This window comes from Amblyomma maculatum, chromosome 3 (assembly GCF_055883805.1).
Source record: "Amblyomma maculatum isolate TAMU_Amacu chromosome 3, ASM5588380v1, whole genome shotgun sequence".
Classification (NCBI taxonomy): domain Eukaryota; kingdom Metazoa; phylum Arthropoda; class Arachnida; order Ixodida; family Ixodidae; genus Amblyomma; species Amblyomma maculatum.
In genome coordinates, this window is record NC_139346.1 from 174996740 (window position 1) to 175023056 (window position 26317).

Genomic DNA, 26317 nt, shown 5'->3' on the forward strand with positions numbered 1-26317 from the left:
ACAAATCAGGCCATATCAAAGTCGCATAAGTGCATTTAAGTTTCCATTCCTTCCGCGCACACTTTCAGATTGGAATTTACTCCCGGATGAGGTAACATCTGCGCCCAATTTTTCACCTGCCATCGAGAACATTACATGATCCAGTTTTACATCACATGCAATGCACTTCATTGTAAAATTGAGCAACAATTATTTGTTGTGTGTGCCTTTTACACTTGGCATTGAATGTGTTTCCGTCCTATTTGTTAACATGACAGCTTGAATATTTTTTTTTTGCTTTAGAACTGATTATATGCTCTCGCTTAAGCTTTTCTGCTTTTATTTAAACCTTTATGTTTGCAATTAACCCCCTACGATAATGCCCAACGGACGCTGTATACGTAACTGTAATTAATACAATAATAAACTTTTTTGTGCATGCGTGCACGCGTGAAAACTCAGAGTTCCCTTCCATATACCACTCCTGCTTGCACATATCTACCACAAGAATTTTCCTCCGAAGCAGAAAACAAAAAACAAAAAACAAAAAACGAAGGCCAAGCGCAGTTCTCGTGAAAAAATATGAATACGTGAACCATTGCCTCCATCCCCTGAAAGCAGCTTGGCTAAGGCATGAAGCAAGCGCGTCATAATCCTCGACCGGCTGTTGGCTGTTCGTGGTGCCCCGCTGCATGTTCATGCAGGTGCAGATTCTTCGGCGGATATATATATATATATATATATATATATATATATATATATATATATACGCATTTGTGTGCGTGTCGTGGTATACGTGTCCCTGCCTAGCCCCTAGTCATGGCGATGCTGTGATAGATGCAGCAGGCACAAGAGCTGGTGTGCTTACGTGTGGGCATATACAGAGACGCTGTGAGCCCCCATGCCAGGCGTCGCCCGGTCCCCCGTGTTTATATGCACGTGTGTATGTGCGCACGGAGGCATCGATCACTGTCCCGGGGCGCCGCCAGAGTACCCTGCGACTCAAGCGGGGGCCCTGTCCGCGCCCGAGCCTTTCGGGCGGCGACGGTGCCGTGCCCTTGAAACCGGCAGCCACCGGTGCTTGGTACACAAGAAGCTAAGAAGCGAGCGACGCCCCCTGGCGGTCCTGACGACGTTATTAGCGGGAGCGGAGGTGAGAGGCCCTACCTGCGGGACGTCGCGCCACCAGGCAACGCTTCGCGAAGCCGTGGATTAGTACCGGAGGGTAAAGAGATAAAAGAGGGCGTGACAACCTTGTGCCATGTCATCATGATGCTACCAAGAATGTCTACAAAAAAAGTAACGGAAAATTAACAGCCCACATCCCCAAAAAACGACGAAATCTATTTATAGAAATCGCTTTCCTAATTCTAAGAACTCTGATCTTGAAAACGCTGCAGAAATGCTGTCCTTGCCTGTGCTTGACAGTAATGGCGGCAATTCTGGTACCAGTTGAAAGATCGTGGTATTAAACGACGGTTGTTGCCACTTTAGTACACCCTGTATTCGGTTCGCACAGTGATGGCTAGATGCTAACTAATGCGCGTCACCATAGCGGCTCTCACCGCGGTTAGGAATAATGCGAGGAGCGTGTGAATGGGCCTCCGCTGTCTAAGCAGTAAATTGCCGTATCGCTCTTAACCTCGGTCCAAGATGAAGGTCATTCCTTGGTTAAATCCTGAGGCGAAGTAGAATGGGGGTCAAGTGCAACACGCAAACACATGTGCGCGACTGAGGATTGAGTTTTCACCCGAGGTCGTAAGAAACAAGTAGCCCTAGTGCAGGCCTATGCGAAAGGGGGAAAGAGGGAACAGGCGCTGGTCATAAATAGGGCTGGCAGCGGTTATTGTAGAACTGTCCGGACATTCACGCAGCAATTCTTCAGCAGTAATTGCAACGAATAATGAACAAACCCTTTTCCCATACCGCATATGCGTATTCTATGCGCATTCTGCGTTCAGCGTTGTATGCGTATTAGTTTTTTATTCGTTCTTCATATGAATTTACTACCGTTGCTGTCGTTCTTGGTCAAGGAAATCTTAATCCGGCCTTTTTTAACGAAGTGGAGGCTACGAGCCTGGCGACGTCGTCTTCCAGGTGTGATGTGGAGCACGTGGAAACAACACACTCGTTGAAGGCGCTGACTCCCGCTAACAGCTTCCACTTCATTACAGAACACGGTGGAAGAACAAGCCACGAAGTGACAAACGATATCGCGTAGTTTGTCCATTCACGCGTGCGTTTTCGCAAGCTACACACTCACCGTTGCAGGCGACGGTGGCGTTTCCGGTGAATCCTCGCTGGCACTTGCAGACGTAGTGGCCCGGCAGGTTGCAGCACTCGGCATTCTCCACGCACAGGGCGGCCAGCGCCGGAATCTCGCACTCGTTGATGTCTGCGACAAACGAGAAAGGAAGAAGACCACCATTAGCCTGGAGTGCGCTGCATACAGGCTAAAACGATCGGGGGCAATCGGTTTGAACTTAACCTACTCCAATTTAAAGCACCACCAGATGAGTTTACTTTTACAAAAAAGCTGAAAAGAATGCACAAACTCCGCTTTAGCTGCATTTTCCTCTATACCGTACGTTAACTACTATTGCGCAATAATTGGTCACGAAAGAAAAAAAAAAGTACTGGTCGTGTTCATCCAGGAGGGAAGCAGTCATGCTCACGTCGTCTGTGATACTGCACGTATGAACGTAATTATAAGTTGAAACTCGATTTAACGAAGTTGAATGGAGCCGTGAATTATTTCGCTAAATCCGGAATTTTGTTAAATCGAGTAAGACATTTCTCGGTCCTATAATTTGGTACATTCGATTATAAGCTGCGGCGGCACCCAAAAAGCTTCCGCCGCATCATACTTGCGAAGCCTTAATGCCCCAAAAATGAAATGCGGCCAGCAAAAATGACCGCCGTCGTTAGCGCTCAAGATAAAAAAATCGTTACCCATCAAGAAGAGCCCGAGAGGACTACAAATTTGTTTTCCAGCAATCAAGTTGGTGACCTTTGCCTGTGCGCGCTTTGTGAGCAATGATCGCACCGATTTCTCGGTCTGAAGTGCTACGTATAGCACTGTAGGCTTAACAAGCTGAGCTTGAGAGAAGCATGCACTCAAAGGCAGGGGGAAATATCCGCAGAAGCACAATGGCGAACGAACCACACGAAGCACGTCACAAAAAAAGCACTTAACAGCAACACTGCCTCTTGAAATGTGACACGAGATTTTTTTTACCGCTGTCACCCCCTGGTGAGTTCAACTGAACACTACAGCTCTTGTTTTGCGTCGCGCAGTTTGAAAAAAAAAAAAAATGTGGGACAAAGGTGTCTGCGCTGCTACCTTGGGCTCGCAATCAATAAACTTTGGGTGTGCTCTCTACAAAATAGACCAAAAATTGCCCCTTTCCACCTTCATTTTTCGAAAAAAAAATGGTTCGTTAAATCGGGACAGATCACGGAATTGGTTACGTTATTTCGAGTTAGTCAAAGCATTAGATCCTATGGGCGTCTGAGGGGGAATTCCAGTATTTTCGTTAAATCGGGTTTCGTTAAATTGAGTTTTGACTGTATATAGCTGCTTTGATGCAGCGAGGCACATTTGGGCGAGCGACCAGTCATCCGAGCGTGCACATGGACACTGACAAAGGGGATTATTAGGTTACATCACCGGGTGTCGGCTCGTGCACATGCAATGGAGAACCACGGGCGAAAACTAAATAATGGTCAATTAGTAAATACAAAACCTGAGCACCAATCTGAAGACCCCGCGCGCATAGTCGCGTTGACAAACAATGAAATGAGATGTAGGGACATATAAATCAGTGTAAAACGTTTTTAAAACGTCTTGCGCAATTATTAGGTCACCCATCAATCTCTCAATAGAGGAAAATACAAGCAGGGATGTCAATCGCAAAATGGCCGACGGCTTTTACCCCAGAGCAAACAGCTATAGAACGAGGTTCAGTTGGCTGATAAAAGGATAAAACACCTTCTTCGAAGGCACCAGAGAGAAAACCAAAAAGAAAAATTTAAGTCGCGCACAAGCCTGGCCATAAAACAGGCGCGCTCGTTTTCCGCACAGTTCCTCCCATCCGGCGCAAGGTCAGACTCTCACCGAAGCGGATGCGTGCGGAGAGGAAGACACGCGGCCTCGAATCCCCTAGAAGAACATCCACTTTGCCGCCCGTGGCCGCCGCGGGAAAACGCGTTCGCCGGTCCCACGCCGGGACACGAGCCAGTGCACCGGAGGGCACTCCGCTAACATACAGCGCAGAGACGCACACCGGCAGATAACGGCACACACACAGTGCGCGTTCACGCAGCGCTAAGAACTCGTTGACCAGGCGACCCGCTATGCACGCTGCTGCCTCAAACGACGCTAGAAGGCGCCACGAATGCCGATCGTGAACTCTCGTTTGGCTCCAGCCGTCTCCCCTGCATTCATCCACAGTTGTAGGCAGTGTGCGTGTAAGGCGATATTTCCTCCACCTTCTCCTTCCTATTATATATAGCGCACTCGATGCTGTGCGTATACGGTGTTATAAGGCCCCGTAGGGCCCCACGCACGTGCACGCGGCCCTCCACCGAGGCCGCGTACCTTCCGGGTTTCGAGAGGAGGACCGCCGACCGTGAAACGATTTCGGACGGGATAAGTTCCGTTGCGAGCGCCTGCGCGTGCCACCACTGCCGCCAACGCTGTATAAGAAGTCTATTATCACCACGCGCGGACCAGACCAGCTATTTCGCTTTGCGCAAATCGCTATTTTTCACGAATCGTGCGTATATGCGCAAGCCTATAGCCGTCTTCTTCCTCCGTTTCTTCCTCTTCTTTCTTCTTTTCTCTTCTTTATCGGTCGCGAAGATTTTATTTTTTGTCTCCTCTCTTTTCATTTCCTATTTTTATGGTCTCCGGAAGTGTGTGCACAACTTTTCGGCGGCAGGTAGGCTTTACATTTACGCCGTATACGAAACGCAGCGTGGTATTTGTGTGTGAATGGAAAAGGTGCACGTTTTGATCCGCACGCTCCACTATTAATCGTCCATCGCCGAGCGGTGCAGATTAGGATGTGCAAAAACAAAAAAATGTAAACGTGCGGCCCGGAAGCTAAGGAACCGGTTGGTACGTAAAACCGTCTCCGCCGTAACGCTGCCTTGATACGACAACGCTTAACCCGACGACACGTCTGATGATTCGCGTGATATACGATTTGACATTACTGTTTACCTCAGAGATAGCTACTCCCGAAAGCGCTTCGACGATCAGAATCCATTAAAAGAAAGAAAGAAAGAAAGAAACAAGCTGAAGGTTCGAGAATATGCAGATGGTCCTTTTAGCCAAGTGCCGGTGCCTGCGCTATATGTATTTAGGTCAGTTGGGAGGCTGCTTATACTAACATTAGTATTACGTTCTCATATAAGCGTTATTTCACTTCCAAGTTTCAACTCATCCCGCACAAGAACTTCACTGAAGCCAGCAAGAAGTATCCAAACAGTTTCAACGAATATCTTCAAATGAGGAGTGCTGAAATTGGCTGTTAATAGGGACAACAAGGTCCCTTCTTTTCTTTATTTTTTGTTCACTCGTTATGGGGGGGGGGGGGGGAATTCGCAAAGAAAAAAAAAAGCCTACTACCGAAGCTGTAAAGATGGTCTTCCAAAGTTCCCTTGCGAAATGACATAAGGCAACGAAAATAAACTGGCGCCACTTCCCCGTAGGGCACGAAAGAGGTTCGCCTTTCTTTTTTGTGGTAATCAGGCGCGTGATATCGCTGGAAGAAGAAGGCAGGCTAAACATTTATAAGATATCCGGCTGCGATATGGAACCTCCAACAAAAGCGATGACGGCAGCGCATTTACTTTTGGAGAGCACAAGGATCCAAAGAAATGCTTGAGCACGCTCGCATATAAAAAGGGCCGATTAGCATAGCCGCACATTTAGACTCATTGATCGAAAACGCGATATATTAATTAATTATCGCTGGGGCTATGGAGCGTGGGGACCGACGAAGCTGCGTCACCTTGAGGCGCGAGAAGGTGAGAGGCTCACGCGTGTGTAATAGGCAGTAGGAGGACTTACTAGTACTTTAAGCAAACGCAGTTGCCACAGCGAAAGTGTAGAAAAAAACAACAGCAAAGGTTGTGAAAAACAACGCGTCGCGCGGGGACGAACGAAGGCGTCACCTTGAGGCGCGAGAAGTTGAGAGGCTCAAGCGTATATAATAGCCAGTAGGACTTACTAGTACTTTAAGCAAACGCAGCTGCCCCAGAGGGCAAGTGAACGTGTAAAAAAAAAAATATAAAAAACAAAGCGTCGTCTTAAAGCTCGCGCAAGGGAAAAGCTACGACGCAGCGTGCGCTGCGGGAAGCCACAGCCGGCTATGCATGTACAGAGGCAATTAAGCAGAGAAAGAATAGAAGATAACGAGGCAATATATTTATTTTCAGCGGACTGAGAAATGTACCCTTTGTTACGCCAGCCGGCGAAGCTGCTTCAGCGTGAACAAAAACCTTGAAAAATAAACGAGAAGCAGCCGATAATAAGCTTGCCTCGTTAAGGTAATTAATGATCACAAGTCCTTGTAAAGCAGTGTCAGGTTCGGTTTTCCTTGCCATGCGAACGCTAAGCTTCTTTCACGATCAAAAGTGCGAAGCACAAACAATGCCTGTTTGCCTATACCGCATACAACTCATTTCCTTTCTCATTCATTGTGAGCAAAGATTCCTTTAAATTCCAGCTTCCTTACACATAACACTAATTGCGAGGAATGTGTGGAATATGTTGTGAAATAATATTACGAATATATAAATGGTGGTATATTACCTTCCGTAGAGTAGCAAAATCTTGCTTTTTAATGTTCGTCCTGAGCTCGCACCGAGTAAAAGACTGCAGCGAAGTGTTTTTGACAATAATTGTTAGGCAGCTGCGGAATATTGTGAGATACTAAGCTTAACATTGTAAGCACCCCGAACGGGGAACTGCGTTTGGTGTAATCTTGAGATATATGCGAAAAAAATTCATAAGCCATTCCCTGTTTAAAAGATCGGCTTGTGCAGAATTTTTTTCGGCGTGCATGTGTATCGTGGCTTTTGGGAGTGAAGTGAGAACGTCATATCGGTTTTTCTTTAACGTTACGATTTCTACGTTTTTAGGACGTTTTTAGGAGTAAATGGCAGAAGAATAAGACAGGGGCACTTGACCCAGCTGCGTCCACCTAGCAGGCGCGATAATATTCCTACGCAGGGTGGAGGCAAAACAGCTGCTCAAAAATTGAATTATTTCGCAAGGCGAAAAAGAGCAAGGCAATGCAATGCTTACGGGTCGCAGCCAATCGTAGAGCTGAAGCGGCCGCGATTTGTATCGTACACTGCGACACAGGAGAAGACTAAATGCGCACACGGATTAGTCATTTAGAAAGTAACTGCGTGGCCATAACCTTTAATCCCCCGAAGAGTGACCATTATTACTACATTAAAGACTGCATATTTAGTCCCATTTAGCCCCTTTAATTTTTTTTCCTCCACTTTCTGCGGACATGAATGGGAGCTGCACTCCATGATAAGAGGACAGCGTAAAAAGATGCTCAGTCTTTCGACACCATGTCTTCGTCCTGTCGAGGTTTAAACGAGGAGCAACGCGTCATGTACAGAATAATCAGAAGCTCCGAAAAACGTCTTGTCGCTTTCTGCGGCAAGTTGAAGGACAAGATTCGTAAGCAGATCATTTTCGCTCGTGTCTGACTCGATGCTCGTCAAAAAGAAGCAAAAAGGCGCTTCGCGTCGGGACATGTCAAGGGGTTCAAAATATGCCCACGCGGCGAGAAATTAGGCGTTTATAATATTACCTCTTGGTGACCCGCCGTGGCCAGCACTGAATGCCGGCGATAATTATGCGCGATGGATAAGGAAATTCCAAATTTTTATAAACGTAATAATATAGTAGACTAAAACCCACACTGATAAATTAAATTATCTTTACTTGACATTTACACGTGGATAAGCTATTTTCTGGGAAATTGCCCTGTATATGGCCTATGCTGCCGCTTTCACCGAACATTTTGTTTTTTGTTTCCATACATCTCCCGCGGGAATTGACTTGCCGCGGGCATTATATAACTTATACTCCCGCAAAGGAACTATATGTTATATACTGTCCATTAAACAGACTAAGGGGCTTCAGTGCAAAACAGTAAAGCCTGTCTGATGAACTTGAGAGCAAGACAAGCATTCAAAAATGTTCTACACGTAAATAGTTTTTCCGTCCAGCAGCGTAAGTTTTCGTTACTTCAAGTGTCCAGGTGCCCGAAATATTGTATATACCCTCGTGTAAATACGACTGTATGCTCTCGTGAACTGTCTGACTCGCGAACGATACACTCCTAGCATAGTGCAGACGTGCTATACCGTAGATGTAAACCGGCGTTGCACTGCGCGGGCGCAGGACGTTTGAGCTAAGCTAACGGTCTCTAATAAGTCCCGTCAGAAAGTCGATTAGGCACGAGAGCTGCGGAGACAAAAACAGCTGCAAAGACATGCATAATAAAGAGATTGACCATAGCGGAAACGCGCTAGCATATACCGAATTACTGGACGTCTCCCGCGCAAGCGCAGTAGCTCTGACGAGGCCAGTCGTCGTCACTGCGCATGCTCGGTAGACGTCCTGTACACGTCTATTATATGCTTGCCCGCATCCGCCATGCTGAATCTCTCTGATACACTTTCCAAGCACTCTGTTTATTTGCATGCCGTTGTCACCCGAATGTACCGCGTATACTGGATGTAACGCGAGGATATACCATTTGCCAGTGCGAAACAAAAAAAAAAATGAATCAGTAATGCTGAATCAAGTATAACTTCCCGGCGCTTCCATAATTAGCAAGAACAAATAATAATAATAGAGGAAAAAGAAGTGGCATATTGAATTTTTGTGCGCAGGTACATTACAGGAACATCACGCGATGGTAATCTCACTCGTTGAGCACGTGCGCCAGAAGTGAATACGTGCACGTCCCGCCAAACAGTACAGTTATGCACGAAGGTCCTGAAGAAAGATAGAGACAGAGGCTGAGCAGCAAGACTTGACGCACGCTACTGTCAAAGGCTCTCTCAGACCCTTCTATTACACTTGCGTGCAAGAGAAAAGCGACGGTAGCGGAAACAGCACGCGCCGGAAACAGCTGAATTTGGCGAAGCGTCGTTACGTGGCACAGGCCCCACAGACGCGGGCGGTAAGGTCATCTCCACGCGGTGCCCTTGGGCCAATGTAGTCGAATGATGGCGCGCCGGTTGTGAACATTGTTCTCTCCTCTCTCGCTCCTCGTTTCACCTCCCTCTTTACCAGCAGCGGCACCAACGAGCACGCGGCGTTCGCGTCCGACATGAACAGTCTTCTCCTTCCATTAGGGGGCACGCAACGGACCGCTCCGGCCGCGCTACGAGAAGCGTGCGTGCGGCCAGCATCCCAGATAAGAGTGGAGATGCCCTCCCGCTGCTAGCGCTATGATTAGGCGTCGCCGGCAATGTAATATATACGCGATGTAGCGTAGCGCACACGCGAACGCACAGACACACACCGGAGAGACGTTGCCGGGTCGCAGAACGACAGGGTATGCGTCTCCCGGTGAGCTCTTCTTCCGAGTGTGCCCGTTCCGTACGTGTACAGCGCGCGCACACTGAAGGGCGGGGTCATTACTGAATATGGACGGACGTGCCGCATGCGCGATGAGGAGACACCGGTGTTGCAGTTGCAGGCAGATAGGGAGTGTAGGCCAGGGTCGGTCGCTGGGATGGCGGGTGAATGAACGCTACTGTCAACGGGACGCAGCCATAGGGCGCGCGCGGCTGGAAGTCTTCCCCCTGTTGCTTTCTTCCTGGTCCGCTTTGACTTCGCATTCAAGGCCGCCATTCTTCCTGCTCCGATTACTCTGATGGGGGCCTCCAGTGCGATATAAACGCAACAGGCATCGGTTTCGTCATAACGTGTCATGGTCGTGAAATGGCGCGATTACGCCTTCCGGACAGTGCATGTGTTGTCCAGGGAAGACGACCTACAGGGCACATTGACCCCCGAAGAAGGGAATATGCGCTCTATAGAATGGTGTACCAAAGCTCACGTGGCCCATGTAGGTGGGTAGAGCTGGGGAGATTCCGGGATGTCTTTGAGCATCGGTTTTTCGCTTGGCGACAGGTCGAAAAGCTGGGGAGTTCCAATTTGTTCGTCGTTAGCGAAACCTTGGCGCTGATACCATCGCGCTCTTCATGAACGGTTGTAAATGCATTCAGCGCCAATCATCATCATCATCATCATCATCAGCCTGACTATACCCACTGCAGGGCGAAGGCCTCTCCCATATTTCTCCACTTAACCCGGTTCTGTGCTAGCTGCATCCACTTCAGCGCCAAACACATCTCTAAAGTTGAGAAAAGACGGGGCCCCGTTATTTTTAGTGAAACTTATTACATAAGTATAGCGAAATGTGTGGGAAGAGTTGTGAAGGATATCCCCACGCAGGAGTGCAAGCAGGCTTTGGTTCTTAATCTTACATCCCATCCACTGAATATATCTTCGAAACTACACTAGCCCTGAGCCCAACTCCGGCTTATGAGACCTTCGTTCATTTGCACGTCCAAAGCTAGCCACGTTGGCTTTTCTCGTTGCTTAAATTTTTTTAAAAATTAATTTGTTATTCTACGTCACGGTTATGTTCTTTCATACTCACAATGAGAAATGTTTGCAAAAGACTTGCAGCACGTTAACGCCAAGCTGTGCATATACACGCCGATTTGCCGCATAGCTGTTGTGTCTCTGTTTAAAAGAGCCGTGAACGTGCATTCGTGTGATACGACGATCGTTGCGACTGCTTCCCATAGTTTCTTCTACTAACACTGTTTCACGAGTCTAGCCACGTGACCTTCTTACTCTCAAGAGCGAAGGTCGTCTATATGCTTCTATCCTGTGCAAGGGCTAATATTAAACGCGGGACGCTGTGCGATGTCAGTGCGCGTTAAAGAACCCCAGGTGGTCGAAATTTCCGGAGTCCTCCACTACTGTGTCTCTCATAGCCTGAGCCGCTTTGGGACGTTAAACCCCACAGACCAAACCAAGCCATCTTTATGCAAGATGGCAATGATGCAAGATGGCAATGGTCATTGAAGTTTTTCGCTCACCTTCCTATGGTAAGGACTATGAATTATTTACGAGAGGGTATTACATGGACACAGGTTATGTCGGCCTAAAACTCGTGGCGACACTCACTTTATTGCAGAGAATGGACAGACAGAGAGAGAGAGAGAGAGAGAAAGCGGTCGCGTGCCTAACCCTCTGCGTGCTCATGATTCGTTCTCACTCCAAGAAACAAGAACGACGAGCGAAACGGTGACAAAGTGCCAAGGGTGTGGAAAGCGAGACCCCGCTCTTTTTTTCCGCCCCGAAGACGCTTGCGACACGGGAGGCCCAGGCACTGAACTCCTTCTTTATCCTCCTCCGTGCGAATATTCAGCAGAGCAGGGGGCAGCTTTCGGAAGGGCAGCGCAGTCCCACGGTTTGCAATTTCGCAGGCAACACGTAACGCCGCCACTTCTCGCTCCCCTTCAACACTTACATCCTCCGCACCCCTTTCCGCCCCTTGCGGACACCCATCGCACCTTATCGTTTTTTTTTTATTATTATTATTCTTTTCAAACGAGTGACAAACAAAATTCAAAGTTCTCGCTCTTTCTGTCTCGATCCCGCAGGTCTGGGCTACAAACACCGCATGTGCACGCAAAACGACATTTGGCTCGTGCTGCAGAGCGCGTGAAAAAATAAAAAATGAAACGCTTTGTAACGGATTCCTCGCAGTGTCCTCTCGCCGCCTCCAGGAAGTGACGCGAATGTGCGCTTGCGTCGTACGTGGCGGTTACTACTTCCTGCGGCAACAGCGCCGCACACCGATGGCCAGTCGGCCGTGTCTGGCGGGGAAAGGTGAGCTTGCACCGCCGTGGCCGGCCGACCGTGGCCGCCTTTCTTCCTCATCTTCGTCTCAGCCATCCGCGTCGGCGCTCGCGCGCGGTCAACCTATAGCGGACCCTCTGGTCGTCGGAAATAATGCTCGCCGGTGTAACAACGGCGCCCTCCGGCCGCCAAGATTGCTCTCCCTCGCGTTCGCTTGACCCCGAGGGTCCTTGCTCCCGGCAGGCACAACCTCGGCGCGCTTATTTCTTTTTTTCTCTCTCTTAACCTCGGGACACGCATGCCGATACGAGGATCCTCGGCGCTTTCGCCCGAGATACTCACCACGCGCCCCACTTTACGCGGTTTATTTTATTATTATTATTATTTTTTTTTTTGCTCGATTTCGCAAGGGCTCCGCGTCTCAGAAAAGCCGGCGTCGTCCGCGAGTGCGTCGTTAGGGACCGAATAATCCGAGGAACCTTTAGGAGAAAAAAAAAAAAAAACAGAAAAAAAAATGGAGCAATTCAAGGATATATGTCCAAAAGAAACAAAAACTGGTGAGGACATTTCTGTAATATAGACACTTAAGAACGTCCAAAAATAAATTGGAGTTGATTAGGGTGGACACTCAAATAGGCCACAAAGGCCTGTTCTTTACTAATATATATATATATATATATATATATATATATATGTATATATGTGTGTGTGTGTGTGTGTGTGTGTGTGTGTGTGTGTGTGTGTGTGTGTGTGTGTGTGTGTGTGTGTGTGTGTGTGTGTGTGTGTGTGTGTGTGTGTGTGTGTGTGTGTGTGTGTGTGTGTGTGTGTGTGTGTGTGTGTGTGTGTGTGTGTGTGTGTGTGTGTGTGTGTGTGTGTGTGTGTGTGTGTGTGTGTGAATATGAGACGACGCTTAGGCTTCCACGATTTCTTTTAATTCTTTTTAGAAATTGTTTCAGTCTGAAATTATTATTACTGTAACATAATTAGGTACACATCAATAACGCGTTATAACCATAACGCATTCGCCAGGTGCCCTTCTAATCGCTTAGTATCAATAACCCTTCTTGGCCTATAAGATGGACACCCCTGAAACATTTTGTCCCCTTCCCAACCCATAACCCATCTCTTGGTAACGCGCTCGGCCCGCGCTGGACCTCCTCGCTGGCCAGCGAATTTTGTGAAAGGCGCTTACCGGTTTGTTTGGTTCATTTTAATTTTATCCTTATGGGTAGCAATGCTGCAGTAGCATCACACCTCACCATAAGCTGACACCCCCACTCACTGTTTTTCACCAGCTATGGGGGATTGATAAAAAGTGTGGCGGCGGAAAGGCCCTGATGGATGGCATGTGTTTTACGTCTATAGGAATGTGTTTTGGTACACATACGAAGAGGTGTCCAAGATCCAATGCCCAAATGAAGATTGGACCCTTAGAAATCCCTGAACTGCTGCAGTATACGTTTGTCCTTTCCCGGATATTTTCGTTCTCCTTGAGACTTTGGGAGATGAAAACAGTTCACGGAAGAAAAACATGGAGACCGCCTCATGGTTAATTGGTAAAGCGAATTTTACTGGGATGCCTCACACGTTTTTAAAGTGGATGTGTTGTGCTTTGAGGAGTCATGTTTAGAGTAATGTTTATTTTGCGTGTAAGGAGACCATTGCCTCAGCAAGCTTTCTCTTGCATATTTTAGGGCGGATCTAGGCCTCGAGACGGTCTGTTGGTCGTTTTGGTCATGTGCGGCGGGCCAGTCCTATAAGCGATGCGAGACACACGTATGAGCTACACTGGAGGACAAGATGCTGCTGGAAAAGCGACAGTGCGGTTAGGTTGTAATAGCAAAACCATCCAAATGTTTTTCTGCACGCCTGACCATGTGTAACAAAGTCAGAGTGATGCACGTGCCTATACGGTCCACGAACTACTGGTCTATAACAAGGCTTTCCCATGCCCGTACATACCGAAGTAGAAATAAATTCGACCACCCAGATGACGTGCACAAATTTGGGCACGAACAAAGCGTGTAAAAAAGTGTGCCTAACAACGCACCTATGAACTTCGCCAACCTGAGTGGAGCGAAAATTGTGACTACGCGCACACAAAGTGGGGAAGGCGGGTGAATTAAACTTCAAGGTATTAAACCAGTCACCCTTGAATGATCACGGGTGCGCAATTTTATGTATACAAGCGCACTACGCGAGCTTGCTCAGAATCAAAAACGCGCTGTAAAAAAAATAAAAAAATCGAATAACAGAAGCGCACAAGCACAGAACGCGACTTTCGGTCACGGAAGCAGCCTGCCTTTTGTGTCTGTTTGGACAGAGGTTCGCTCCTGGCATTTGTATTCACGAACTGCATGCCCTCTCCCCTCTCCTTTCTTCCCGCTCGAATACACAGTCAAGGGCAGACGCGATATACGCGAGGTGAATTCTATTGCTACTCTCCCCAGGCACGCTCTATATATAGTGCATACATCGCTCTGCTCTTGTACGTGAAGTATATAAGCCGTGAGCGCTGCACGGATGAGTCGTTCCGGCGTGTTGCGTGCGCACGAACCCACCACGGCCTTGAAATTAGGGGGGGGGGGGGGGGGGGGTCTAATCCTCTGCGAACCGTTATGTGCGTAGGCCCATGTCTGCATGAGTGCACTTCCGGTCAATTTGTCTCCACTTCCTGCACGAGGTCTCTCTCTCTATTTTTATAACTGTTTTGTTTTCGCTTAGAATAACGTTCGTGGAAGCCTAGGATATCGACGTAGAGTGGCTCGGAGTACAGATGATAGCGTATATTACGTGTTCCCGGAGTTCAGTTTCCAGTGTCTGAAAAAAAAAAAAAAAGAAAACATGGGAAGAGGAGGTTATGGAAGGTGTATCGCATGGCGGTGTCCTTTACAGTGACGCATTTGAAAGTGCTCAGGCGCTTTCATACCGTGCTTCTACGGTATGAAGGAGTCGGCGCGACGAGGAACAGAAGAGCGACTTGTACAGAGCTGCAGATCTGATGAAATGCCGCTGCCGAAAATAATTTCGCGCGTGTGCTGGAAAGTGTCCCTTCGTACGAGGTGTTCCTGCGAAAGTGTACAAAACCTTCGGTCCGCTGAAAGAAATGTTTTTTTAAAGTGTCCTTGTTTCATGCGGGGCATAGAAATATACGGGTATAAAACACACAGCTGCACGAAGTGATCATCAACGGCTTCAGTGTATGTAACCAAGCTCCAGGTACCGATGTTTCTGCAGAAGACTTGACACAGGCCAATATGCAATGGTAACGCCGAGTTCTGATTTTCCTACATCTACGCAGTAGCAGCAATGCTAAAGGCTAGCCGTATTTAATATGATTACCACCTCTACGTGATTCATCTGAAGTTGCCACTAAAATTGTGACATCTTAGGCGACGGCAACTGGGGAAAAAATCAAGGAGGGGGAGGGGGGGGGGGGGTTGCGTAATGTAAACGCTATACGCTTAGTGAATTTCTTTCAGTAAACGTACAAATGTTTCCTCTGAGCAAAAAGAAAAAAGAAGTATTTCACTCAAACAACGCCCTCTAATATTGCCCAAAATAAATGCCTCAATGACGACGTGCGTTCTCGCACATCTACTCGCGCACAGTGTAGAAGTGAATTCATTTTGTGTCTCCTCTTGAGCGAAAGCAAACTTCAAGTCTCAATGGGTCTAAACAAATACGTAACTGCCCGCTGCGATTTGTGCAAGAGTTGCAACGAATGTCGTTCCATCGATAGCCACTAGGGAGGCAAGAGACGACGTCCCGTAGCAGTATGAAACGGGTTGATGCAGCTATACGAGAAAGATGAGAGTATGGTTCTTGTACCGCGACCGCATCTCAGTTGTCTCCGAGCGAGATGTGGCACATGTCGCGGTTGGCATAAAGTATTTCCTTCATTTTTAATAATTTTTTTTTTTGATAAACCACCTGAAGATAATAGCTCTTGTTCTGATTTTTCTCGTTGTCCTATGTATGCATTAGAGACGTAGCAAATCACTTTATAACTGATGTTGTAAACCTTATGCTATATGGAGTAATTTAAATGACCTTTTTTTCATGGATGCATTCCTATTTCGACCATTTTCCAACCATCGCGAAGTCGAACTACTCTTCTCTGCGTATAAGCTAACCAAAAAGAGGTGGAATTAACTATTCTAACCTTCTCCACTAAATTACGAGTGAAATACCGGAATACACTATGCACATAAATGTGGAGTCGCGATGCCCAACAAGGTTACAAACGCCTGAATACCTGTTTTACACATGAATATTTTTGCGTGCGTGCGCGTATGTGTGTTGTATTTTCACCTAGAGCACCAAGACGGAAGGATATTAATGAACGTAATACCCCTCCGAGTAACATCTTCCTCTTGCGTAGTGGGCTAAGTGCGCGAATTATACAGCGAAGCGGGGGCACGGGGGGCGGGGACATATTTCGCACGCCCGAAGTTGCTCAAAACACTCTTGCGCGAGGCGTATAAGTTAAGACGCTTGTAAACGGCTGCACCCGCGCATAGCGACGCGTCTAAGCGACGTGATTGTGCGCGCTGTGGACGTGCAAACATTCCTATGGTAATTTGAGCCAAACAGGCCCCCACGGGCAGCATCGTTATCGCCTGGGCCACTATTAGGGACTATCAAACCAGAATGAGTGGTGCAACGGCACCGGACTGTCTCTTTCGCCACGTCCTTATGGTGCCGCCATTTTCTTTCTCCATTTCCTCGCTTTATAGTTCTCTTTTCTTTTTCTGTCTCTCCCCGCTGTACACAGGGCGCTAAGCCAAATAAAAGCACCGGACTGAAAGTGAAAACATGGCGCGGCCTTTTGCCACAACCGCGCTCGCGTGTGCGCGCCTATACGCGTGTACGTGTCCCGATAAGACGGCTCCTTGCACTTGTGGAAGCGTCCTTACGTAACAGGCCGCGCCTAATAGCAAGACAGCCGAGGTCAGCTCTCTACACGTCGGCCGGAGTGTGATACTGCTTAACGCGCGTACGCTACTTGGTAGCGTATAGATATCAGGCGGGGAAAAACTTGACGCCCCAGCAAAGCCTAGCTTCGCCCGCTTCCATAATTTTTACTGTCATCGCTTTCGACTGCGCAAGAATTAGTTTGTGTCGGATTTCAGGAGGTGAAGACAGAGAGCCTTCGCGTGATTAGCCGGAACCGCGAGATGCTAGCAAATCTAGAATCGTTTCCGCGTACTTCATCATCCCATGCTAGCATAGCGCAACTTCCACGAATACAAAGATGATAGTGAGACGCGGGTTATTACAAAATTATAAAATAATTGATATTGACTATTATACGTCGATGGAGAACATCGACTTGCTGCAAGAATTCTGAAGTCCTGTAACGTCGCGGTTGTTTTTTATACTATCTAACCACGCCCAATAATGACGTCACGGTGCACAAGCGCGGTGGAAAGAATGAAACACAGCAGCTCGGACAAGGCCGACGGTTGTAACAGCCCGAGGTACTCAGGTATCAGTTTCTGGCTCCGAGTCCTACCGAGGCACTCGTGCGTGTAAGCCGATGATGAAAACATTTCCGCCGCTCGCCGTCCATTTGGAAGCGAAAGTTCTTAGATAACGAGGCTTCGGCAACTCGTGTCTCCCCCACTGAGGTTTTCTGGTGGACTCTGTTCTTTTCTGTATTATTTGAAGGCGTCGAAGATGTATACGCAGGCAGAGAAAATGCAAGATGACGCAACTTCCTGAAAGCTTTAGTTCCTTCTGCGCTTTTTAGTTTGCTGATACGAATACAGATGTTCGACGAGCCCAGAGATGAGCTTTTAAAGCTTATTCTTTCCAAGACGCATGCACACATCAATAACACAGATATTCAGCTTTGAAAAAAGCGCACAGTATGGAAGTCCTTTCGGGGATTAGCAAACTTATTCACTCACCCTGTTTACCTGAGAAGCTACCAGACAGAAACATAACTGTTGATTGTGGAGAATAGTTTCTCAGTCCACATGCGGACGAGGTGGAAGAAATTCAGGTCGAGAATTACAGATCAGTTAAAATACTCTAATTTATGACTTAACTAAATATGTATCGGTGAAATTAAATTCCTTCACACATTGTATGCGTTCTTGGCATATATATATATATATATATATATATATATATATATTAGAATGAAAGGGGCTGCTTAAGAATAAACTGTCCCGTGATGCAAAATTGACGAACGAAGTAACCAGAAAACACCTTTGTACAAGTAGCAGCCCAGCGTAGCTTCACATTTCCAGGCTAAATACCGCTCCAGCAGCGACAACATCGGTTCAGGGGACATCGTCTGAAAGGACACCGGTCGCTATTTACGCTGTCACGACGATTTTGCTTCTTATTTTTTTTTTTTTTTTTTTTTTTTTTTTTTTTTGCCGCTGTTGCCACGTCTACTGGCGGCGCCAGGGTCCACACCTTCCCTTCGCAATCGTGGTGCTCGCGTAGGCGACGTGCGCAAGTATAGGCACACCCCCTCCCACTTGTCGGGTCGCGACGTCGCTTGTATGTGGATACTACACATACCTTACGTACGGAGGCGTTCAAGGCCGGATGAAGCACACGCGCTGCTATCTTTGCCGAGTGCGCCTAACTCTGCGGAGATGTGTCTCTATAGCATCCAGCCACGCGAAAGAGGGGAAAATCTGCTCTCTCGACGCAAAAACACCATTTTCTAGCGGCCATGCCGTGAAGCGAGGCTTCGTTGCGCAATCTAGACGGCCAACGCGTTATGGGTGATTACGATGATGATGATGATGATGGCCACGACGATGGCGCGGGTAGACCGAGGGGTGCTCTCCTATGGACGCCTGACCTTGCCAAGGAGAAAATGATGTCAGCGTCTAAATCGGGCAGGGTCGCCGCATCCCGCCAACGCAACGAGGAAGGTGACGCGAAGACAGAGACGTGATCACCACGCGCGCTCTCTGCGCAAGCCTTCCTTGTCATGGCTGTGCAAGACGCTCCGTGCTCCCAACGTCTAGCTCGCGGAGTTAGACGCGACTATTTCAGGGGATCAAGGGAGAGAAGCTTATGCGGCAGGGTGGGGCTAAGGTATTCAGTTAGCGATCAACATTATTTCGTGGTAAACAGACTGCGACCACAATGATTGGTTCCTCACGAGCCAAGCGGTAGTATTTGCTGCCATTTATGATGTGCATGTTGTTCTTGTTGCCATTCTCTGGTGAAGTGACACATATGCACGAGGGGTATAGGAGGGGTGGCTGACTGCTGTTTAGCGCCAAGCCCATAGGAAGCTATACGTATGCGTATATTCATGTCGTCAGATATCGCAAACCTCAGAAGCTAAGTTCGGAAGGACCATCGCAGCATATTTCGTAAAGAATAAATAAAGTTGATTTCACGGGTGGAAAACTAACCAAACATTCTGAAAATATCATCAAAGCAAACACAAAGAAGAATAACTATAGTTGATTTCATGAGGAACTAACTAAAACTTCTAGTTCGGTTAGTTTCTCACCATAAAATCAACTTTATTTATTATTCTTTGTATTTGCTCCGATAATTTTCTCACGCATCGCTTTCTATGAGCTTTGCGCTGAACAGCAGTCAGCCACTCCTCGTAGATATGTGTCCCTTCAGCAGAGAATGACAACCCCAAACCTTCTAGTGCCGCCGCAGTGCTGCAGTGGATAGGGCGCTCGACTGCTGTGCCCAAGGATACGGGATCGAATACCGGCCGCGGCGACCGCTTTTTGATGGAGGCGAAAAGCCCGTGTGCTGCGCGATGTCGTGTGCACGTTAAAGAACCCGAGGTGGCCGAAATTTCCAGAACCATCCACTACGCCGTCTCCCATAGCCTGAGTCGCTCCGGAACGTTAAGACCTATAAACTAAACTAACTAAAGTCCTTAGTTCGTTTGTTTTGGGGGAACGAAAGCGCATGCAGTATCTGCCTCCCTTCTCAGTACACACTTAAATGAAGCGGACATACAAATGGCGATTTTGCTAGACTCTGAACCTCCAGATTACTGCTTTCGCACTGAAATTTGATGCATTTGGCACTAGCTTCCGCTGAATGTATGAAATACTAAGACTAAGTTCGTTAAAAATAGTTACGGCGTAAATTTTTCACGCACCTGCAAAAGGTTAGGGTCCGTCCCGCTATAGGCGCATATTCACGCATGCCCAGAATTAAGAACGAGGCGAGTTATATAATTATATAGTGCCAGCACAGCATCGGAATGCGCATGCGCGTGAGCTTTCAATGCCAACCCACTCTGCTGTGCGTGTGTTGATCACGCAGGCTCGCTCATCTACCTCACTTCCTGGCGGAAACGATAAACGGCAGGGAGATATAGTGCCGGTTTTTTGTTTGTTTGTTTGTCTCGTCCCAAAGCCGCAAGCTCCCATATAGGACTATATATACTACCTGTCCGCACGCAGAGACCACCGGCAACGAAAGGCACGACGGACAATTGCCAGAAACCGGGGAAACGAAGAAGAAGAAGAGGCGGAGGAGGAATAAGGAATGAGAGAAGAATCAATGTTCTCGCAGGCGGAGTGCGCAAACAAGGAAAGAGACGGCACACTGCTGCTTCCTCGATGGACCATCGAACACTGACATGCGCACCACGTGTGGGAAAGCAGACGTTAGCGAAGCTATAGCAGACGAAGGAAAAGAAGCAGCAGACGAGAAACCAGCCGGCGATGCTTTGGGAATGCAGACGTTAGCGAACCGGACAGACGAAAAAAGAAGGAAGAGTAGCAGACGGAAACTATGTGAAAGAGGAGGAGGAATAGGGAAAGGTAGCTGTGTAAGCCGGGTTGCGACGCGCCATGGGAGATGCGTATTGCGAAGACCAGTAACCAGACGCAACTCCTAACTGGTCATAAGTGAAAAAGAACTGACATGCAAATGACTGTTTAATTGAAGAGGAAGAAGTCTCGACGAAACAGGACACACGCGCCATGTCCGCGTAGCGCTGTATTGCAATTTGCATACAGAGGATCGAGATCCGCTTCTTGATGGAAAACTTGGCGATGCTTAACGACGCGTGACGAGTACTCATGCCTGCAAAGTGGTATCAAACAGAAGCCTCTGCAAGCGAGATGGTCTTACTAAAATAACAGAAATATGAGAGTGATAGAAAGATGACTAGAGGGAATGATGGCTCTCTTGAGAAAGAATCGCAGAGTGAACGATGTGCCTATATACAGTACGTTACGCTGAAGTGTCAGTTAGGTTTCAAATAGCGTATGCCGTCCTTGAAACAGTGATGGTGGCTCTACACGGTAAGTTAAAGGAAAGTACGAAACGTTTTTGTACGCTATATATGTTGTTTGCAGCAGATAGGTGTACACTAAACTAAAAGCGTTGATGTTCAAGGCAATAAATATGATTGCTTATTCTTCTTATATATGCACGCACGTCGTACATGATGCGATGAAAAAGATGGCTTTTAGTTTCTCGAACCAAGGCTTGGCACACGATGAAAAGGTTGTACTTATGCAAACACGTCCTTCAACGATAAACTGTGACGTGTGCTCGCCTAGAAGGGCGTGCCGGAGCTCGCTTAATATTGTGTTTCTTGCGAAGTTAAATCAAATGTCATTGCGACACCACCTTGTACAGAAACCCGTTTACTTTTATTTATTTATTTATTTATTTATTTATTTATTTATTTATTTATTTATTTATTTATTTATTTATTTATTTATTTATTTATTTATTTATTTATTTATTTATTTATTTATTTATCTAATGCAAGTTTATAAATGACTTAACGGAGGAAAACAAATTTTACTCCTGCAAAATTACCAAATAAGCTTAAGCCTATTAATAACAGTACAGGCTTGAAGGGCATCAGGCTTTTCTTATCCAAATTAGGTTGGTTTATGGTCGGTTTATAGGGCTTAACGTCGTAAAAAACGACTCAGGCAATGAGAGACGCCGTAGTGGATGGCTTCAGAAATTTAGGCCCCCTGGGGTTTTTTTAACCGTACATCGCACAGCACACGGGCCGCCTCCATTGAAAAGCGGCCGCCACGGCTGGATTTCGGTCCCTCATCCTTGGGCACTGCAGTCGGGCGCCGTAACCTCTGTACCACAGAGGCGGGGACCTTGTCCAAATTAATTCATCTTCTTATACCTTATAATTTTCTTATGACAGGTTTCATTTCCACAGTTTCGCTGTTGCACGGCACAAGTTTAATTACAAGCCCCCCTCCTCTCAACGCCCTACCCTCGCCCCCATGCAGGTTAAAACGACCTCTCTTCACAAAAGGGCATTTTTGGGTGGCTTGTGAAGCGGGTGATTCGAGTGCTACAGTCGCAGACTTACAGCTTCATGTAGCTATACTCCTATATGTTCGCTGGTCACCTGCGGTTAACTACAGCTATGCAACGCCATATTACGCGGTAGCGAGTTTTTCGCAACACTTTCGAAACGTTTGCCAAAATCGGCCAACGTGGTACGCAAAGTGCCGGCGCGTATTCTTGTAAAGACTTCCCAGCTGGGCAGCGAAAACAGAACAGGTGCGTTAAGCGCATACCACATACCATAAAAGCGGCACGAGCCAAACGCAATGTTTTCCCGCCGCTCCTGACAGCGAGGGAGAGTTGCCTTTCGCTTTCATCTCCAACAGAGTCGCCAGCGAAAAAGTAATCGAAGAAAAAAGCAACCAACAGCCGGCCATCATCACCGAGCTTATGCGCGGATGATTGTCGCTCCCACTCTTTCGGTCCTCTTCCTTTCGAAACTTATGGTTTGCTTTTCCTCTACTTTCCCGGCCGCCGCACATCCGTCTCTCTTGTCTATTCGAAGCGGCGGCGAGCCGGTCGACCTTGGACGCCGCGTTAAAGGTCGCGGTCACCTCCTCCGCTGCTTGTTTCCTTTTTTTTTTTTTTTTAAGTTTACCTTTTTATTTTCTACGAGTGCGCGGGCGGCTTATGGGGAGTGAGCGCCGGCCGCTACCGCAATGACCGGTAGCCCATCCGCACAGTCAACCAAGCCGCCTATGTTCATTGTTATTTTAGATTCGGATAAGACTAGACTCGGCCTTAAGACTGGACTTATACCATTGCTTTTGTGCAAGCGAGTTCAGATAATCGCGCTGACTTCGCCATAGCTGCTGGACATGACGTTGCGCTGTAATCGTGCAAAGAAGCGCGTATTTTAGGGCCACTGTAAGTTGCGCGATTGAGTTGGTGAGTTGCCAATTGCTAGTTGCCAACATTGCCAACTAGCCGGCTGTGAGGTTGTTAGGCCATCACGCACAAATTCCAGCTCTCAGAGGAGTCGCGCGGGGGCCCAGCCATCTGCGAATACCAAACTGTTTTGCCTAAAATAAAAGTTTTGTCCATCCATTTATTCATCTCACTGGGTTGCCCTACCCATTGTAACGTTACTTGAGTGCCTTTCTGCTGGGGCTGCCAGCTGTCGGAGCTACTGCAGCTATCAGTTATTCGCTACGATGAAAGGTAGATAATCTGACCGTTCAGTGCTTCATATTCAAGAGAGTCCTGTGTCTTGTTCCGGAAGTAAAAAAATGCCAAAATTATTGTCATTTCATAATTTTTAAACCAAACCAGGAGGTTCCTTTGACGGTTCTTACTTTGAGACCTCCTGCTGCAGAATTTCGCTCATACGCTTGACATGTACCGCATCAATAAAAATAAACTCAAACTCAAATAACTTTCAGTTAGTCAGGGGCGTATGCTTTGTGGCCGTTGTCCCACTGAAAGTATAGTCAACAGTGCCAAAAGTGACACATTTCGGTGTCAGACGCAACTTCTGGTAGTATACGGATCTCTTTCACGAGTCCCCGACGTCACAATGATACGCAGATCCGTCGCAAAATCTTTAAACCGAAAAAGTTTTAAGGCGAAGGCCTTCAACGCCTCATCGTTGTCGTGGACAAAATGTGTCCCGCTTTTTCGACGGTTCTGATTGGTCGAGACGGGATGACGTCATGGAGGTCTCGACCGATCACAGAGCACCACCACAGCATAGTATGCGCGAATGCGTGTCTTATGGCCATATGCCAATCAATGATCAATTACTAAGTAATGACTCATTAGTTTAAATAATGAGTAGTTAATGACTTATCAAATAAAGTAGTTAGACTAATTATTGATCTAAACTTAGACGTTTCTAGACGTTGTGTAGACAATACTTTCGCCTTTCACTACTTTAGTAATGAGTCTACAAGCGCACCAGTTCTTTTTCTCCTCATTCAGGCCCAAACCACCACTCCTCTATCGGCTTCAACCTGTAATCCGGTCACCTCACCTTCAACCTGCATCCTTTGATTTAACAACACCCTCTGCTACTCTTTTTCCTCTTCTTGCTCCCAGTAAAGCATATTGCTGGGCTAGTCGGTTTAACATCATTTAAAAATTGGGAAAACACCCTGACGCAACACATTAACGCACACAAGAGAGAGACGAGGGGACAACGGACAGGCGCCAACTTCCAACTGCTTATTTCATAATGCATTTATATCCTCAAGCTACGCCCACATTCACTCGACGTGCTTTATCAAAGCTACAGCTTACCGCCTCGCACTGCCTTTACACAGAAAATCGTACTCCGCCGCATCAAGTTGACTGACGTATCACTCACGCACATGGCAGCCTTTTTCGTTATATGAAAGGCTTCCAATAGTAGCCTGACCTCTTTGTTCTAATTTCTGCCTAGAATCCTCGCCTTTTCTAGTCGAGGCTCGCACTTGCACATGTTGGCATGGCCGACCAAATTAGAATATTTATCTTTATTGTTTATACATTTTTGTCATGTTCCCCAAGGCATTTGTTTATGAACCTCCCTGTTCGCCCTATATAGGACATTCCACAAGTCAGCGGTATATCGTATACAACTCCTTCCGCACAGCGGAGGAAAGTAAGCTGTTATATCGTGCACCCCCATCGTTCAGCGCGTTATTCGTCGTCCCCCCGTCGCTCCTTTGTGTGCGTTATTTTTTTGGCGCCAGGGTATTTTCCCAGTTCTTAAATGATTGTCGACCGCGTTTTTCTCGTTTTTGTTTGAAGTTTATCTTGCCCCAATGCTGTAATTTTCCAGATTATAACTGGCTGCTTCTCCTGCGATTCATTGTGATGGCGCAGGAGGAAGCTAGTTTTTAAATATTTTACTGGTCTTACTCCATACTGTGCCTGCGCTGTACCGACAACAACGGTTTCCTCTAAAAATCAACTAGCAAGCTGTGCCGCGCAGCAAATAAGGCAGTAACCAAAAAGACATAAGTAAGGCCTCTCTTCGTACACGCCAGACAGCGGGTTACTCTCGTGTACTGACCCGATCTCACCTACCGGCGGAGCCAGTCATACTTATTGCAAATTTCCGGCCATTTTAAACTGCATACGCTTCCAAAGAAAGCCTGCCCGCATTCAGCGAAAGAAGCATAGAGTGGCGACGCGCTTTGTGTTCGCCTTTTCTTCTTGTCCTTGAGTCAGCACAATGGTAACAGGGCGGAGAGGGCGGCGTGCTTACCTGTGCCGTTACGTTTTCGGATGAAAGCAAGCTCGTTTGCCATTCGAGGGAAAGTCCCTCAGCAGCAGATCGACAAACGCGAATGCACTATGCATGCAACGATCGAGACGGGCAGCCTCGCAAGGGGGTACCGTGATTGCCGTTACAGGCAGTTTGAAGCTTACGTATACAGACTCCCCTTCATCTCATATCCATTTCCTTTTACCCTAGTCTATCTATCCCGGCGAGACAGCCGAGACACCCGCCATGCGTACAATACAATGACCCCGACGTCCTGCCCGTACTTCGCCTTACACCCTACCGTTGCTCGCTGGTACGCTGGTTGCTTTTGGGCAGTTTTGACAAGCATATCGGCCTCCGTCTTATGTCTTATGGATGGCAGCTTTGGAGAAATCACTTGCCGTGAAGAATGCTCGTTGCCTCTTTTGCGCGTGTGTTACGTCTCTTCTGTATACTGTATGCCGAAAGCTCTGCTATTCATGCTCCCTCAAACGAAAGAACGATATGACGTCACAGTTCTCCGAATAAGCGTTGCCAACCTGACCTTGAAATGGGTATTACCTGCACAGAAGGCACACATGACAAAGCGCTGGATAAAAATGGTGAACATGCCGGTGTGCTCCGCAACCCCTAGAGCTGAGCGATTTTTGAATTCACAGTGCGTTCGTTTGAAGAAATGCTTCAAACGAGATTGTGACGACCGTCCAAGAACAAGGCCCGGGTGGATCCAGCTTCTTTGCCTTGAATGCCGGTATGTTGGTTGCTGGCTGTACTGCTGGTTAATGCGTCTGTACGGTCTGTACAGGAATCAGATCGATTATATTATTTGCCGGCAGAGATGGAGAAGCGCTATACAAGCAGTAAAAACAAGGCCTGGGGCCGATTGTGGCACCGATCATCAGCTTCTTGTTGCCAAAATT

General features: G+C 47.4%; 1 protein-coding gene across 1 annotated transcript in view; it reads right to left on the reverse strand.

Annotated features, from left to right (window-relative positions):
- The window catches only part of LOC146197018 (uncharacterized), a 330602-nt gene that overhangs the window by 89893 nt on the left and 214392 nt on the right, over positions 1 to 26317 (reverse strand). Inside the window, exon 6 of the mRNA XM_084598725.1 lies at positions 2243 to 2374. Within this exon, the coding sequence (XP_084454851.1) occupies positions 2243 to 2374 (132 nt within the window). The remainder of the gene's footprint in view (positions 1 to 2242; positions 2375 to 26317) is intronic.